This window comes from Choristoneura fumiferana, chromosome 5 (genome assembly GCF_025370935.1).
Source record: "Choristoneura fumiferana chromosome 5, NRCan_CFum_1, whole genome shotgun sequence".
Classification (NCBI taxonomy): Eukaryota; Metazoa; Arthropoda; class Insecta; order Lepidoptera; family Tortricidae; genus Choristoneura; species Choristoneura fumiferana.
Genome location: NC_133476.1, coordinates 303763 through 319050, shown reverse-complemented (window position 1 = coordinate 319050; position 15288 = coordinate 303763). Strand labels below are relative to the sequence as shown.

Here is a 15288-nt window from a genome sequence, read left to right as displayed (position 1 = left end):
CGCTTAGTAACAACACCGCGCAAGTCATGTTTAACATTTTCATTCATATAAGTTAAATGCAATTTGACGCGTCATGACACGAGAAGTTTTATCTGATCGCATGACTGTACATCTGCTTCGCTTGTGAAATATTAATCTCATGATGTTTTATGTACGATTAAGAGTTAATTATATACCTATATACATACATGTATATACAGAAAGTAAAAAAAACACCTATTTCGACCAATCGGTGTTGTTCGCTATGCGACGAATTGTATTGATAATATTTTCACATATACACCAGGAAAAGCGTCATTACATAAAAGCGGGCTGTTTTAGAAGTGACTGGAGTTTTTCAAGGAAGTGGGTTTAATTTTTTTTATTTTATATTTCGCTGTATTTTCTCTCCCCATCATTACGAGTAAACGCTATAAGCACAGCAAAAGGCTGCAAATGGCAGGCAATTACTAAATATTTTTCCTAATACAGTAGAATGCGGCTCTCGGAAAATAAATTTGATAACCAAAAGCCCTCAGCTGGTGTTTCTTAAGTGTCTTTTTCATCTAAATTAATTCAGCGCGGGATTTTATACAAAATGTCCGCCGCGAACGCTTCTTTGATGGAAAATTAATCTCTCAGTTTATATTTCAATAGTCCTCCGCGATGTTTAATCTACGAGTTATAAAATTACGATAAATTGAACAAAAATAAAGACGATCAAAACTGTCAAGTTAACGAAAAACTTTCTGTAATAAGTGTATTTTAGTTGTTCGCTAAACTTTTGGGGATCTGCTGCATACATTGAGTCAATTTTTATCTTACAAAAGAGAGCAATTAGAGCAATTTATAATTTGAAGACGCGTGAATCTTCAAGATCTTTCTTCAAGGAAACAGATATCCTAACCCTGCCGTCGCTTTATGTTTTTGAAATAATCATGTATGTTAGGAAGAACATAATATGTGATTTTCCCACTAACGTCGATAAGCCAAAGGCTACTAGAAACACAGGGAAGCTTAAAGTTCCATCTTAATACAGACTGGCTAAAACCAAAAAGTCTTTTCTGGGAAATTGCATACGTTTTTATAATAAAATTCCAAAAAATATTATAAATGAAACGGATACAAAATTCAGATCTATTGTCAAGAAGACATTAATATCAAAGGCGTATTATAAAGTTAATGATTATTTATCATGGACAGGGATATTTGGAAATAATTCCGATCCGCATTAGCGATCCCTTCAAATAGCGAACCTACTGTGTTAAAAATAAAGTTGTGTTGAATACTTGTGATGTATACATATCATTTAATGAGATTGTAAATCTGTTTTAAAAATATATATATACCTCGTTGAGTTTCTTGCCGGATTCTTCTCAGCAGAGGTTTTTCCGAACCGGTGGTAGATTTTTTTTTGACATTCATAAGTGCTTGTTATAGCCTAAATTGAATAAAGATATTTTGACTTTGACTTTGTGAAAGCGTTATCAGGAATATTTTATGATGTTTTCGCGAATGTTCATGAAAATAAATGTATCTAATTTTAATACTGAACAGAACCCCTTTAATTAACGTTTATTTCCTTTTCATTCTCTCCATTCCTTCACTTTGGATTCCTAGAGAATGATAGTACGATATTTGATATCTCAATAACGACACGAGAACAATCATTCAAATTTTTCATTAAGGAAAATTAGGAAGCTTCTTGACATTTTGGGGCAATTAAACGCGATCTTATTCGTCCAAATTAGTTCCACTTCAATCTGTATCTCAAACGTTTTAAGCATTTCAAAGGGCTTCTCGAATATCTGTCTAATATTCGTACTCTTATTTACAGGGACGGACGCCGACTCTTCTTCGAGAACCTTCGACGACGCCCCGGGCCAGGCCCAGGCCCGCCTGGAGAGGTCGCAGCCAACTATCAACAAAGTTTACGAAATGCTCCGCGCCATTCCAGGGACGCACAATCAGACGCTCGCCAACTCTAATTACTCCAGTCTTAATCTCATATCTAGTTTTAACGCTGAAGACAATGAAAACGAGGGTTTTAATGTAACTAATTCGCATGGCCGCGGAGGCTATGACACTATTGTAAGTCTTAAAGACGGTGCTCAAGTAGTTGTACATAGGGTCGCGTTAGATAAGAGGAATAGGAAGAGGGCTGTGAGCGTGGTGCGAGCGGAGGCGGAGGCGGAGGCGGGGGCGGTGACGGCGGCGCCGGAGCGGAGGCGGCGGCCGGCCGAGGCGGGCTCCAGCGCGCCGCTCCTTAACTACATCTTCGACGCGTACTCCAACACGCATCACCAGCACCACAGGAACGATAGGTGAGTGCTCGATCAATCAAACCCGACAGTGATTTATGCGAAAATTTATCTCGGCGCCTACAGAAGAACGCGTGGTGTTTTTTTCGACAAAAATGTTCAATAAAAAAAACTGTACTTACCTACATATAAACTGTACCTACACATATATAACATCGAAATTTAGTATTCGTATAGGTACTTGGAGTATCTTGGACAATTAAAAAGGGTTTATTATTTGTTGTTCTTTTTCTATTATTAGCAGAACATTTTGCTCGACGAAATTTAAGATTTAAGATTAATTTGATTAATTTAAGTTTTCGATTTTAATAAACACTAAGTTAATAGGTACTTAGTTTAGTTAAATAGGTACACGTACCTAGTTTTTTATCATTATCATTCACAAGTTAATTATTTTTAATCTAGATTTTTGTTTAAAGTTGGTCAAGATTTTCAAACTTTCAAAAATCTGATGGACTCTTTCTGGGATGAAAAAAACATATGATATTCTCCACAGATTGCCGGCATTGCTGCCTCGACCACTTGTTAACAAATCCCGGCTTAAGCAGCTAAACAATGAAAGGGCGCCACTCCTCGCTGCCATATGCCAGTACAACTCGCGGCCCAGCCAGCTCTCAAAGTTATTAAATGTTCGGCCAATGTTTGCGAGCTTCCCTTTGATTATTTAGCAAATAGTAACGGAGTCTGATTTAATTAGCTAGTAACGATTCCTCCCAATTTGTGTACATATTGATGTTAGCTAAATTGAATTTGTCTGCGACCGCAAAAACTCCGGTTAACTTAATGGGTTTGCTTTACAAAATACACACTCGTAAAATTCGCTGTGTACTTTTAGCCGGGAGAAGGCATATTAACTCTAATTAGAGTTAAATACGAGCTGAATTTTTAAGATACGATCCACATTTCACGACCGGATATCGGATGGCCAAGTGGTTAGAGAACCTGACTACGAACTACGTTTGTTCTCGGGTCTTGGGTGTTTAATATGTATTTAAGTATGTATTTATCTATATGTATAAGTGTGTTTATCCGTTGCCTAGTATCCAAAGTACAAGCTTTGCTTAGTTTGGGACTAGGTCAATTGGTGTCAAGTGTCCCATGATATTTTATTTATTTCTTACATTTCATATCTTATTTAATAACGACAAATTGAACCGTTTGAAATTAAAAAAAGTGAAAACCATCTCAAATGTCTAAAACCACAGAAATAAATTAAATTAGGTTTCTGTGTGCGATTTCTGCTGATTAGTGAACACACAATTGGAAGGCTAAAAATAAAATGATAAATTATTTATACTTTAATACCTGTATTCAATGACTTATAGAAATTTCGATGGTGACAAAAATCACCTTGTTTAGCTGTACCTACAGTGTCCACTTTAATAACATAATCATAGAAGATACTTAATTTCATATCATATATATATCAGTACCTATTTACGTAAATATGGGATTTTTGTTACATAAATATTCTATAAATTTTTCGTAACGGGAGGAGGGAGTCAGGTGGTGTTGCCAACCCGTAAAATAATTATTAGAGTTAAGATAATTATAATAAGCCCTCGATACGAACTACGACCGCAAATGTCTAAATTATGTTAAATATCCGGGACATCCATATCAAATTCTCCACAAAAAGGTGCAGCGGTTTAGTTAACAAACAGACAGATAGAGATACTTTCGCATTTATAATATTAATTAGGTAGTAAGAAAGTAGTGATGACACTGCTGTAACTAACTGGTACCTACAATGAATGTTTTTCAAAAATGCCCAATAGACCCAACGGGGCATTACCCCACATCTCTCCATCGCTGGGAATTCAAGAGCTTGAAGCTTTAGTAAATGTGTGTCGGTCAGTGTGTTCCGGACGAGCGGGGGCAGCGGCATCTACGCGGCGGCGGCGCCCGAGCTGGAGGCGCTGGTCGGCTCCACGGCGCACCTCGACTGCAAGGTCGACGCGTTGCACGACAAGTTGGTGAGATCACCCTTACATGCTAAACCGTCTGAACAAACCATCTCACCTGGGCTCAATTTCTCGAAGAATCATCTCGGTCTATAAAAGTTCCGCTGCCGGGCACAGGCCACCCCTTAGAATGAGATGGCTTGGACCGTAGTTCCCGTGCGGGTCCAACGCGGATCATACACTATTGATTTTTTTCACAGGGTTGTCCAGATTTCCTTCACCGTACATCTCATGCTAAATTTCAAATGTAATTAAAACGTCATCTTCTGACCCTATCTATCTCTCAAATGAAGCTTCAATGACCGATCCCGTGTCACGTCATCACTATATGGCAATGGCAATAAATATGCTTTGTATAATATATAACCACCTTATAGTAATGCCAATATGCGTCATAATAATGGTGCGGTAATGATTACATGCATCGTAATTAATCACCGTTTGGCAGTGGTAACATGCTTCGTAACCATCTGTAGCAATGGCAACACCACCACCATGTGGCATTGGCAACATGCGTCGTAACCTCAGTACTTATGGTAATGGCAACAGTTCACATAAATATTTTTGCTGTCAGGTATCTTGGGTACGTCGGAAAAGTGATCAAGAACCAATGGAACTACTCACTACGGGAACGCAGCAATACACTGCTGATGACCGGTAAGCCACTTGAGTTCATTGTTTTCAACAGAAGAATGAATATCATTATTTTAGAGGTAATTATACATCTGAATACGGTATTTGACAACTCCTGGATTTGCCATATCTTAATATTATTATGAAAATATAGATGTACAGACAGTGTTTAGCGAAGAGAAAACTTAAATCGGTTAAAAATTGGATTTATAGTTATTTTTTGAAAAATCTATATACCTGTCTCTTTCTCAAACGCTTTTCTCTATGCAGCAAGTATGGCGCTACTAGCGTGTGACGTCACATACCAGTATGTCTTTCTCTGTCTAATCTTGAATATCAAACCTTTATAACAGGCATTGTGTAGTTTTAATTTATAAAGCATATACAAAATAGTAAAATACCGTATTAATTCAGTAATATTTATTCAGCATTAACTGGGCAACTGCAGCCCTGCGCTGCGACAACAGATAAATAATTAGGCTGAGAGTGTACTATACAAAAATACTGTTAAGTTCTAACCTTAGCCAATTTTTCTTTGCTTGACACTAATGTGTCTATTCATAATAACGAATTACAAACTAGGAGCTTAGCTAACTCATACTCAGACTTCGTCTTCTATTTAATATATAAATTTCTCGTGTTACAATGTTTGTGACCAAACTCCTCCAAAACGGCTTGACTGATTTTTATGTGTATATTTGGTAGGTCTGAGGATAGGACGTAAACTATTTTGCATACTTCTACGCGGACGGAGTCGCGGCAACAGCTAGTATTTCTCTAAAGTAAGTCAATGTCACGTCAAAATTGCCGAAAGCAGTAGCCTATCTTGAATTGTCCCACTGCACGCCGAAAGACTCAATTCTACTAGCGAGTCGTTATAACGCATTATCCACTGCACGTCCACAAAACACAGATAGTTCAGAAGTCAATCTCCATACAAGTGCACTCGAGCAACGCACACATAGACACTGCTCACGGACACGGTATCTCGGGCCGGTTGGGACCAGTGCGAGCGCGAGTGTCATCCGCTTGAGACACGCGTCTGTGAACTTTTTTGTGCAATAATGGAGCAACAAAAAAAGTTATTATAACTGTTCAGTGGACGGTTTTTTAAATTAAATAATCGTGAATTTCGCCAATAACGAAATCGACGCAAGATATTTTCTGTGACAAATTTTTAATATAACAATGACATTAAACTTAAAATATTTTAGTTATTAATTTATTTTTCCATTCTTCCCGTTTCATTCTCAACAATAAATCAAACAATTAGATAAGAGTGCCACTACCACGATAGTTGTTTGGTGCATAAGCCATAGTTGACAACCTTAGAGCGACCGCCGAGCGTAGGTATGAAAAGTGAAGTACATACAGGAGATTGACTTCTGAACTATCCGTATTCTACTCAATCGTTGAAGCAAGTCGTTGCGTCGCAGGTACTCGGCGCGCTTCATCCCGCCGGACACCTGGCGGCTCCAGGTGCGGGAGGTGCGGCCGGCTGACGCCGCCAAGTACGACTGCCAGCTGTCGGCGCACCCGCCGCGCACCGCCAGGGTCACGCTGCGAGTGCCAGGTGATGGGATGCCAGCTGTGTGTGCTGACTGCTGACTGCTGACGGGTGACGCACTCCACTGCGTCATAGCGACACCTGGTGCTTAGGTGCCAGAGTCACGCCAGGTTATGAAGATTGTGGTGATACTACAGAGCGCGTCACGGCGATACCTAGAGCCTTAGAGGCTGGATTTAGATGAAAGCCTCTGGGGCTTATAATCCCGGGGCCTCCACAGGGAATGAGCCATAACAGAAGTTTAAAAAAATCCAAACCAGTTTTTTTTCAGCTTTGGTTTCTAATTAGATATTCGTAAACAAACTTTAGCTACCTTAAAATTTTGTCGGTTCTACTATTGCAGAGTATTTAGTTGCGAAATAAATTTTGAAGAGTTTTGGTAGTTAATATAGCTACTTTTTAATTACGCACGGAAATCTAATTTACGTAAGAGTCTATAAGTTACAGTGGTAACTAACCTGGCGGGAGCAGCGCGCGTATAATGTGAACACTAAATAGGTATGCGTATGTATGCGTCGACTGGCTCTCTTTTCTGCGCGGCCCACTCGAGGTTGGCAGTTTGCTGACAATACAATAATGTTGTGGCAGGGGGCGCCACAAACGATCTCAGTTATACCCATGTGGCCTATCTTCAATCTACAATACTTTGGCATCTTAGCGCACAACTTATTAATAACAATCAGCGTAACAGACACTAAGTAATTTCGTCTTAATTAGTACATTGAGGGCTTGGCTACGGCCCGCGCCAGCGTTCTTGACACACCTAATTAATCCCAAACAGACAAATTGCGTTAATCTCGTCAATCTCGCTCGGCGAGCCTCAAACACGTGTATTCGGGAGACAGGCCAATTCAATTTAATATCAAGGGATCCAGTTCTACAACCGTCAGGTTTGTGATTTGTCAACTGTAATAACAACGTGTCAAAGCGCTCAAGGTCTTTGAAGGTCTCTGGAATTTCCTGGTAGTAATTTGATAGTTAACGACGGCTATGAAAGCAACGGATTTGTAGGTAAATATTGCCGTATTCTGCGACCATTTTTCGGTCGTTAAAAAGAGAAAATAAGTTTGGAAGAGTTTATTTTAATTAGGGATTCGCTTAGATTTGTTTTTTCTTTCTTTTACATTTAAGTTTGTGTGCGGTGCGAGTCAAGAACAATTAAATAAATACTTAAAGAAATGGATTACTTTTGTTTTCGGTTACTTACTAGAATGTATGGAAGATTTTTAGGTTTTTTGGAATTATTGCACACACTAAGTTGTAATGATATCTAACACTCCTGAAGATGTTCGGTACATACCTACTTATCTGTTAAAAAGCATGAAAAAATAATTTAGTAGGTATCTTAATATTCCTAACTAGGCTAGCTAAGGTAGGCGAGGCTATGAAAATGAAATTAATAATTATATTGATTTACATTATTTATGTTGAAAACCAATTAGGTACAAAATGGTTTAGTTACTGATTTATAATCGTGAGATGAATTATATACTTACTTTTTTAGTTTTATCAATCGATGGTGTGCCCTTAACATTGCTTCAGAGAAACGGGTCTAAAATCTTCTCTGCAAATAAAGTATCATAATATGAGGTTTTAATTAGTTCTTGACAAATTGATGACCAAAAATTAATATTATTCTAATCATCAGTTCTAACACTCAAATTGTACGTACTATTTTTCTGTCTGTAAGGTTATTCAAATAAAGTTGGGTCACTCATCTATTAACAGTAAAAGAATGCCCGACGTGTTTTGAAACAGCGCGTAAATTCTTGTCGAAGAGAGCCAGAACGAACTGTGTCCTCGCAACCCGGCTGATCGATGCAGTCACCGGCGACCCATTTGATTCAAACGTTGTCTTTTTTTTTCTTATAAGAGGAAGGCAAACGAGCAAGTGGGTAATCTTTTTGGAAATGATCACCGCCGTCCATGAGTCCCTACCAACTACTGAAAGAGAGTCATCGGTCCCTTGCCGGCCTTTTAAGAAAGTATTAGCCTTTTTCTGTCCTTTCTGAAAGATTTTATTGAGGAACAACAGCTAGGTAATGCCTCGATGTTATTTATCAGAGGTGTCGGTGCGCATCGTGGACGGCGCGGGCGCGGGAGTGAGAGAGCAGGTGTGCGAGGAGGGCAGCACGGCGGCGCTGCGCTGCGAGGTGCGCGGCCTGAGGATGGACGCCGGGCCCGCGCCCGCGCTGCTCTGGCATCGCAAGGACACGCTGCTCAATGACGACACCACCCGCGGCGGCATCAGGTCAGGAACTGCTGCACTTCAGGGAGGCATCAAGTGACGGGAACAAAGCGAAACACTGCTCATCTTATTAAGTTAAAAAACGGTGACGTCATATGCGCACCGTTTTTATCGCATGCTCTCCACGCCGCTACTTAAAATACGGAATCGCAGGACGTGCCGTAAACTTCAGGACTTTACCGAACAAAAGTCGTGACGTTTACGGCACGTCACTGCGATTCCGCACAAAAAAAAAATGGTGCGCATATGATCCGTCACTGCGATTTCGTACCTTTACTATTTTTTAAGCAGCGGTATGGCCGTTCCTTTATAACTTAAGGTTACAAGTTACATGAATACTGACAACTCAAGGAGAGTCACTGGTCGGTCGCCTGCCTTTATAATGATGATTATAATGATAAAGTTTTCCACGACGTATCCGTCGACGGCGACCCTTTCTACAAATTAAATCGGTTCGCTTCGCTCATGTGAGCGAATGTGTCAGAACGCACAGAACAGCTGTCCCGAAGAGTTGTAAGTGTGCAAGTACATACACGCCTGCCTTAATTAGTTAAGGAAGTACTGTTCTGGCTTCTGTCTCATCGTGTGCGTTGAAAAAGCAGTCCTCTAGTGAGGTTGGTGATTGGTGGTTGGTGTTCCAGCGTGCGCACGGAGCTGGGCGCCCGCGGCGCGTCGTCGACGCTGCTGGTGGCGCGCGTGCGCGGGGCGGACGCGGGCCGCTACCGCTGCAGCGTGGCGCGCGCCCTCCGCCCCGCGCCGCCGCCCGCCACCGTCACGCTGCACGTCATCAAAGGTATGCCGACATTTTGATGAGTTTCGCTCTATGTCTGAAATCTGGACCGGAATAGTCGTAGAACTATTTGTATGGTAGTTTACGCACCAGAACCGATTTCTACCAAGGATCACATCACATAAATAGTTCTACGACTCCGCCGGTCCGTATTTTCACTGATTAGAATCAAATTTGGATCATTATTGTAGTATTAAATTGCTCTTAGAATCATCAAAAATCGTTTTCCGACTAAGTTTTTTCTATCCGTTGCGTGCGCTGCCAGGTGACAACTGTGCATTGAGTGCAACAGAAAAAACTTTCGCAGGGGCACGGCCCAAATTACGGCACAAATTACGCTGCCACGCTGTAAACACTTTGACGCGAATCATGCGTCACATTTTTTAACTGTATACCGCATTCATAAAACGGTGACGCACTATAAAGCAATGCTTTTTAATGCAACAGTTTGAAAAATACGCGGCAAAAAAGTAATGCAATAACTACGTCAGTGCGGTTATGGTACGTCATTATTTTTGAGCAACGGTGTGAGTGGACGGCACAGATATAATATTAGATTAGTAGATGCATTTGCATAATCTAGTGTAATCTATATCTGTGGTGGACGGTGTGCGTTAAGAACGTGACTCTAATATCTAGACTCGACTCATATCGTGACTCTAAGATCTAATATCTAGCATCTCTGGCGTTCTGGAGGCCTGTACCCTGCAGTGGGACGTAAATAAAACTTTATAAAAGCATGGCTAGTCCGAAAGCAGTAAAAATCAACTGTTCCCCGCGACTCCGTTTGTAAAGAATTCGTTTAGCGTATTCCTTTGTTTTCTGTACTGTATTGTAGTGTTCAATAAAGAGTCATTGTAATGTATAAGATGTCTTTTCCAAAAATAACGAAAATCTCACGTGTAGGATCGACCAATCATATTAGTTGAAATCCACTTGAAACTCACATCTCGGAGACGAGATGTAATATGATTGGTCGATCCCTACACGTCTCCTCTCCGCTCCGCTCGTCTTCGCCTCAGTGGAGATTATTAAGAGAAGTCTCTTCGTTCCATTCTCCATACAAACGTAGTCCCGGTCTCATTTGAAAACTAGGCAACAGAAATAGATGAAACTTTGTAAGTATGGACTAGACGTAATTATCTATGCCTGTGGTTTTTCAGATTTTCATATAAATGTGTAATATCAGAATTACAGGAGCTCAAAAGTCGACAAAAAAAGATGTCAACTTTGCACGAGAATAATAGACAAATAAAGCATTTTTACAAAAAACACAAAACCACAGGCATAGAAAATATAATGAATATCTTCATTGTAAAATATCATTGATTTCTGTGCTATACTTTTCGTATAATAAGAGGACATTAAAACCCAAAATTCAACCGCCCAAATCTTGAAAAACCTACAGCTATCTCGATATAAAATACGGACGTCGTTGCGGAAGGCATGGGGGGGGACTGTTGCGAGCGCTTATCTCACGAGCGATAAAGACAGCAATATCCCAAACGAATACCTAACGCGGCCGCGCGGCCGGCAGGGAAACTTCTCTTAACGATAATTTTATACATAACAAAGGGGAAATATTACGAAACAAACCATGGTTTTTGACTATGAGTGAGAATCACGAAAGTTTAAAACGTTTTATAACAAAGGGATTCGAAACCATACATCTGTCACAAAAGTATGTACTCATTCTCAACGTCTCGATGCGAAAACGTGTGCAGAATTTTGGATTTCAGTAAGCCCGTTCGGCGGTGTTAGAGTGGGTTTATGACGAGCTTTAAAGTCTGATTCCGATGTAGCAGCTTCAATAAAAAATGTGCGCCGCAAGCTCAGGACCCTAACGTCTGATTTCATGTGAAATTGCTGAGCACATCATTTTTTATCCGGAATTGCTTTCGCCGGCAGCTGTACACAAACATGTGACTGAACGATTACACTATGTCAGTGTTATTAGAAAATAAACGACACGAGATTTATGTTGCCGTCGTTTCCGTCTTAACGGTACTTCTCATTACGGGATATTGCGCACTTACGGCACAACATACGTACTAGCCTGTAAATTTGTACTCATAAGCAGGGTGATGAGTTTGCGTTTCAACTGCTCTTTTTAACCCCCGCCGCAAAAAGAACGTTGTTATAAGTTTGACCGCTATGTGTGTCTGTCTGTCTGTCTGTGGCACTGTAGCTCTTAAACGGGTGGACCGATTTGAATGCAGTTTTTTATTTGAGCAGGTTTTCTAACGATGGTTATTAGACATGTTTTATCAAAATCGGTTTAGCTGTTTTTGAGATATTGAAATTTGAAGTGACAAAGTCCGAGTTTTCCAACTTTTTGTACGTTCTTATGTTAGACAATAGTCTTTACCTGCGGTTTTTGCGTAAATGATTAGGTACTCGTGCTATCAACCAAATATGTGGTCTACCACCCTAAAGTTTATAATCGTTTGCATGCCACAAAAGAGAGAGAGAGAGAGAGAGAGAGAGAGAGAGAGAGAGGGAGAGAGGAGAGAGAGAGGAGGAGAGAGATAGAGAGAGAGAGAGAGAGAAGAGAGAGGAGAGAGAGAGAGAGAGAGAGAAGAGAGAGAGAGAGAGAGAGAGCGGTCGTAGGCAATCTGTTTAGGATCAGTAGCAAACCTTCGACGATTTTCTTTAAAAACAAAAAACCGGTGGTTCCCCTTGCATTCCACACTGAGCAAAAGAGAGCGCTGCTGCTCACGTTTCCATTTTTAGTCACCCATGAGAAGCGAGGGGTGCATATCAAACTTCATTCAAATCCGTCCAGCCGTTGTATAGTGATAGAACACTAAATACTCAACTTATTTTCGAAGTTTCACATTTTTATAATATTCACTGTTGTAATGTTATACAATAATAAATTAGGAAACTAAATGAACCATAATTACATTTATACATATAAAAATAACAAATTTAATAAGTAATTTACATTAATTTGTACAATTATAAGTTTACATACATATAAAATAACTAACCTAAGATATCTAAACTAACTATAGCAATGAAAATTATTATAAAAAGAATACCCGTCCAAAAGATCTGCCTGAGGCAGTGTTCCCATGACGATCCGCTGGGATAAGTACGCGACAGTAATTGCATAGAAATTGCCGAATTTTATTCAACCAACAATTCATAATAAATATGACGAAGATTTTATTAATATTGCATAAGTACCCGTATACATTCAGGAATGGCATTAGTAGTTTTATACAAAATAATAGCCAAAGGCACCTGTTGGCAAAAGAACAACCGTCTACGGGATGGGCATGAAGCCAGCACAGTTTTATTGTCATTAAAGAGTGTTGTAGGTAGATATTGAAGTCTCTACCTTCACAGAAGGAAGTTCCAACACACAAAAACACAGAAATATAGCGCTCTTTTCATCAAAAAAGCTTTTTGCGGAGGTCGTATACATTTTAAAATGTCTTATTTAACTAACATGCAGCTTACATTAGGTTGGATTTATTTGGCGACAATCCTAGAAGGCGGGGTTTAACAGAAATGCTTTTGGGAAAAACGCGCTCGGGAAAACGTTATTTGTGTGAGCCAATATTGCTCGCAGGCAGGTTGTCAGGCAGAGCATTAAATAATGAGAGGCCTTGAAATGTGATATACCTATTCAGTTAGTAATATTTCCGTTACACAGTTCCCTTTTTCTGAATGTGACAATCATTTTACCCCATACATCCCTGTATTTCTTTTATTATTATTTTTTGTATTTTTTTTTCTTTTATTGTATAATATAGTTTTTAAGTATTTTATTTGTAATTATATTTTTATGAAAAAATGACTTTCTGCCAAGTTTCTTGCGGCGCATTCTTCTTGGCAATGATGGTCTTTCCGAAAGCGCTGGTAGTTTAAAAAATGACGTGTAAAAGTGCCCATTGCGGCCTATTTACTGAATAAATCATTTGAATTTTTGAATTTGAATTTGCATTTATCGCATTCTCACCAGAAAAGTACCGTGGTCCTAACTAATTGACTGACTGCATAGAAGTTTTAGGTAGTATATTTGGCATAGAAGTTGCATTATGCATGTAACTAGTTAAGAAATAAGGAAGGATTTGTTGAAATTCACTCGGGGTAGAGAATTAACGAAATTAATATATACTGAGCGGCAAAAATCTGGCCCTCGAATGTATGCAGTAATGTAATTTAGTATGGAGTGTGGGTCAAATTTTGTGCCGCTGAGTATATGTTTGATTTAAAATGACACTACCTCCTTAAATGTCATTATTAGATTCGTCAAATGGCATACAAAATGTTTGCACTAAACTAATTTCAGGATTTTGGAGCTTTCTACGGGATAAAGAGGATTATTTACACAGATATAGATTACACTAGATTACGCAAATGCATCTACTTCGCGTGTCCAAACCCCGACCAAACGTCGGGGTTGGCCCTTACAAAGACTGTGCCCTTAGTGTAATTTTCGGTCACAAAATACGTCTCGATCGCGTTCGCGTTAAAATCTCAATTTGTATGGAAACATGAACATCGCAAACGTTCCGCTAGAGGCGCTGTTCGTGTTTCCATATAAATTGAGATTTTAACGCGAACGCGATCGAGATGTATTTTGTAACCGAAAACTTACACTAAGGGCACTGACCGCTAACTGACTAATCATGACTAGTGACTGACTCGAGCGAGCAGGCGGCGTATTTGAATGGATTTTGCGCGGATATCGGGGAATTCGATCGCCTAATTCGATCTTGAGACGTCACAGTAGATATAACAAAGTGACACGGTTGGTTTTCATACAGATTGAGGTGTTTGCGTTATCTAGTGTAATCTATATCTGTGATTATTCAATAAACATTTCCTTCTTTGCTTTGTCCCTGTTAGGTATCTTAGAGGGCACGTATTTGAATATCGAAAATTGAAATTGTCGGCAGCTTAAACACCACGATTCGCAAGTTAATGTTGGCAACCTGATTATTTCGCCAAACTCTATAACTGTAAATATTTCGCACTAATTCAGGGCCATCGTGTTTAAAAAAAAAGGTTCGGTTAGTTTTATAAAAGTCCTGAAATATTTTACAGTTTCAGAAATATTACACAGTTGCGAAATGAATCAGGTTGTCAAACGTTAGTTGCGAAATAAGTGAAGCCCCAGTGAGACATAGCCCTTAGTGAGTGGTCTCAGTAGTGTCGTTGTTGCAGGCGAGAGCTTGGCGGAGCTGCACGCGGGCGGCGCGGGCGCGGCGGGGGGGGCGGCGGGGGGGGCGCTGCGCGCGCGCCGCTGCTGCCGCTGGCCGCCGCCGCGCGCCTGCTCGCGATACTTTACTAATAAAATGTTCAATTACACCACGATGCTTTTATTACAAATCAGATCCTTTAATGTAAGACCTATAGATGCTAGACGCGGGAATATGATCGGGCATTTGATACGATGTTTGTTACTCGACCACGTCCAAGCCGCTGAACCGATTTAGAAGAATTCGGTGTACAGAGTTGGGGTCCCGGGGATCCTGTGGATAGTTTTTATCCCGAAATATTGCATAGTTCCCACGGGAAAGCGATAAGCAAATACTACGCGGACGATATCGACTGGTCGAAAATTGTTAGTCATAATGTAATGTTTGACATTACTTTTTTTTTCTCTGAAACCATTTATTTTTCGGAATTGTTATAAAACAAACCTAACCTAACCTATAGATATTTAATAACCTATAGAGTTCTACAGGATGACCATTTTAGTAAGGTAAATAAGGAATTACGAACGAGAGTCTATTAGAAGCCTGAAATCGAAGACTGAGGACTGATAG

General features: G+C 39.9%; 1 protein-coding gene across 1 annotated transcript in view; it reads left to right on the top strand.

Annotated features, from left to right (window-relative positions):
• Positions 1-14955, top strand: part of LOC141427690 (uncharacterized) — a 59181-nt gene extending 44226 nt beyond the window's left edge. The window contains exons 3-9 of the mRNA XM_074087285.1: positions 1817-2303; positions 4159-4276; positions 4839-4921; positions 6334-6470; positions 8529-8715; positions 9354-9505; positions 14684-14955. Coding sequence (XP_073943386.1) covers positions 1817-2303; positions 4159-4276; positions 4839-4921; positions 6334-6470; positions 8529-8715; positions 9354-9505; positions 14684-14955 — 1436 coding nt within the window. The remainder of the gene's footprint in view (positions 1-1816; positions 2304-4158; positions 4277-4838; positions 4922-6333; positions 6471-8528; positions 8716-9353; positions 9506-14683) is intronic.
• The last annotated feature ends 333 nt before the right edge of the window (positions 14956-15288 follow it).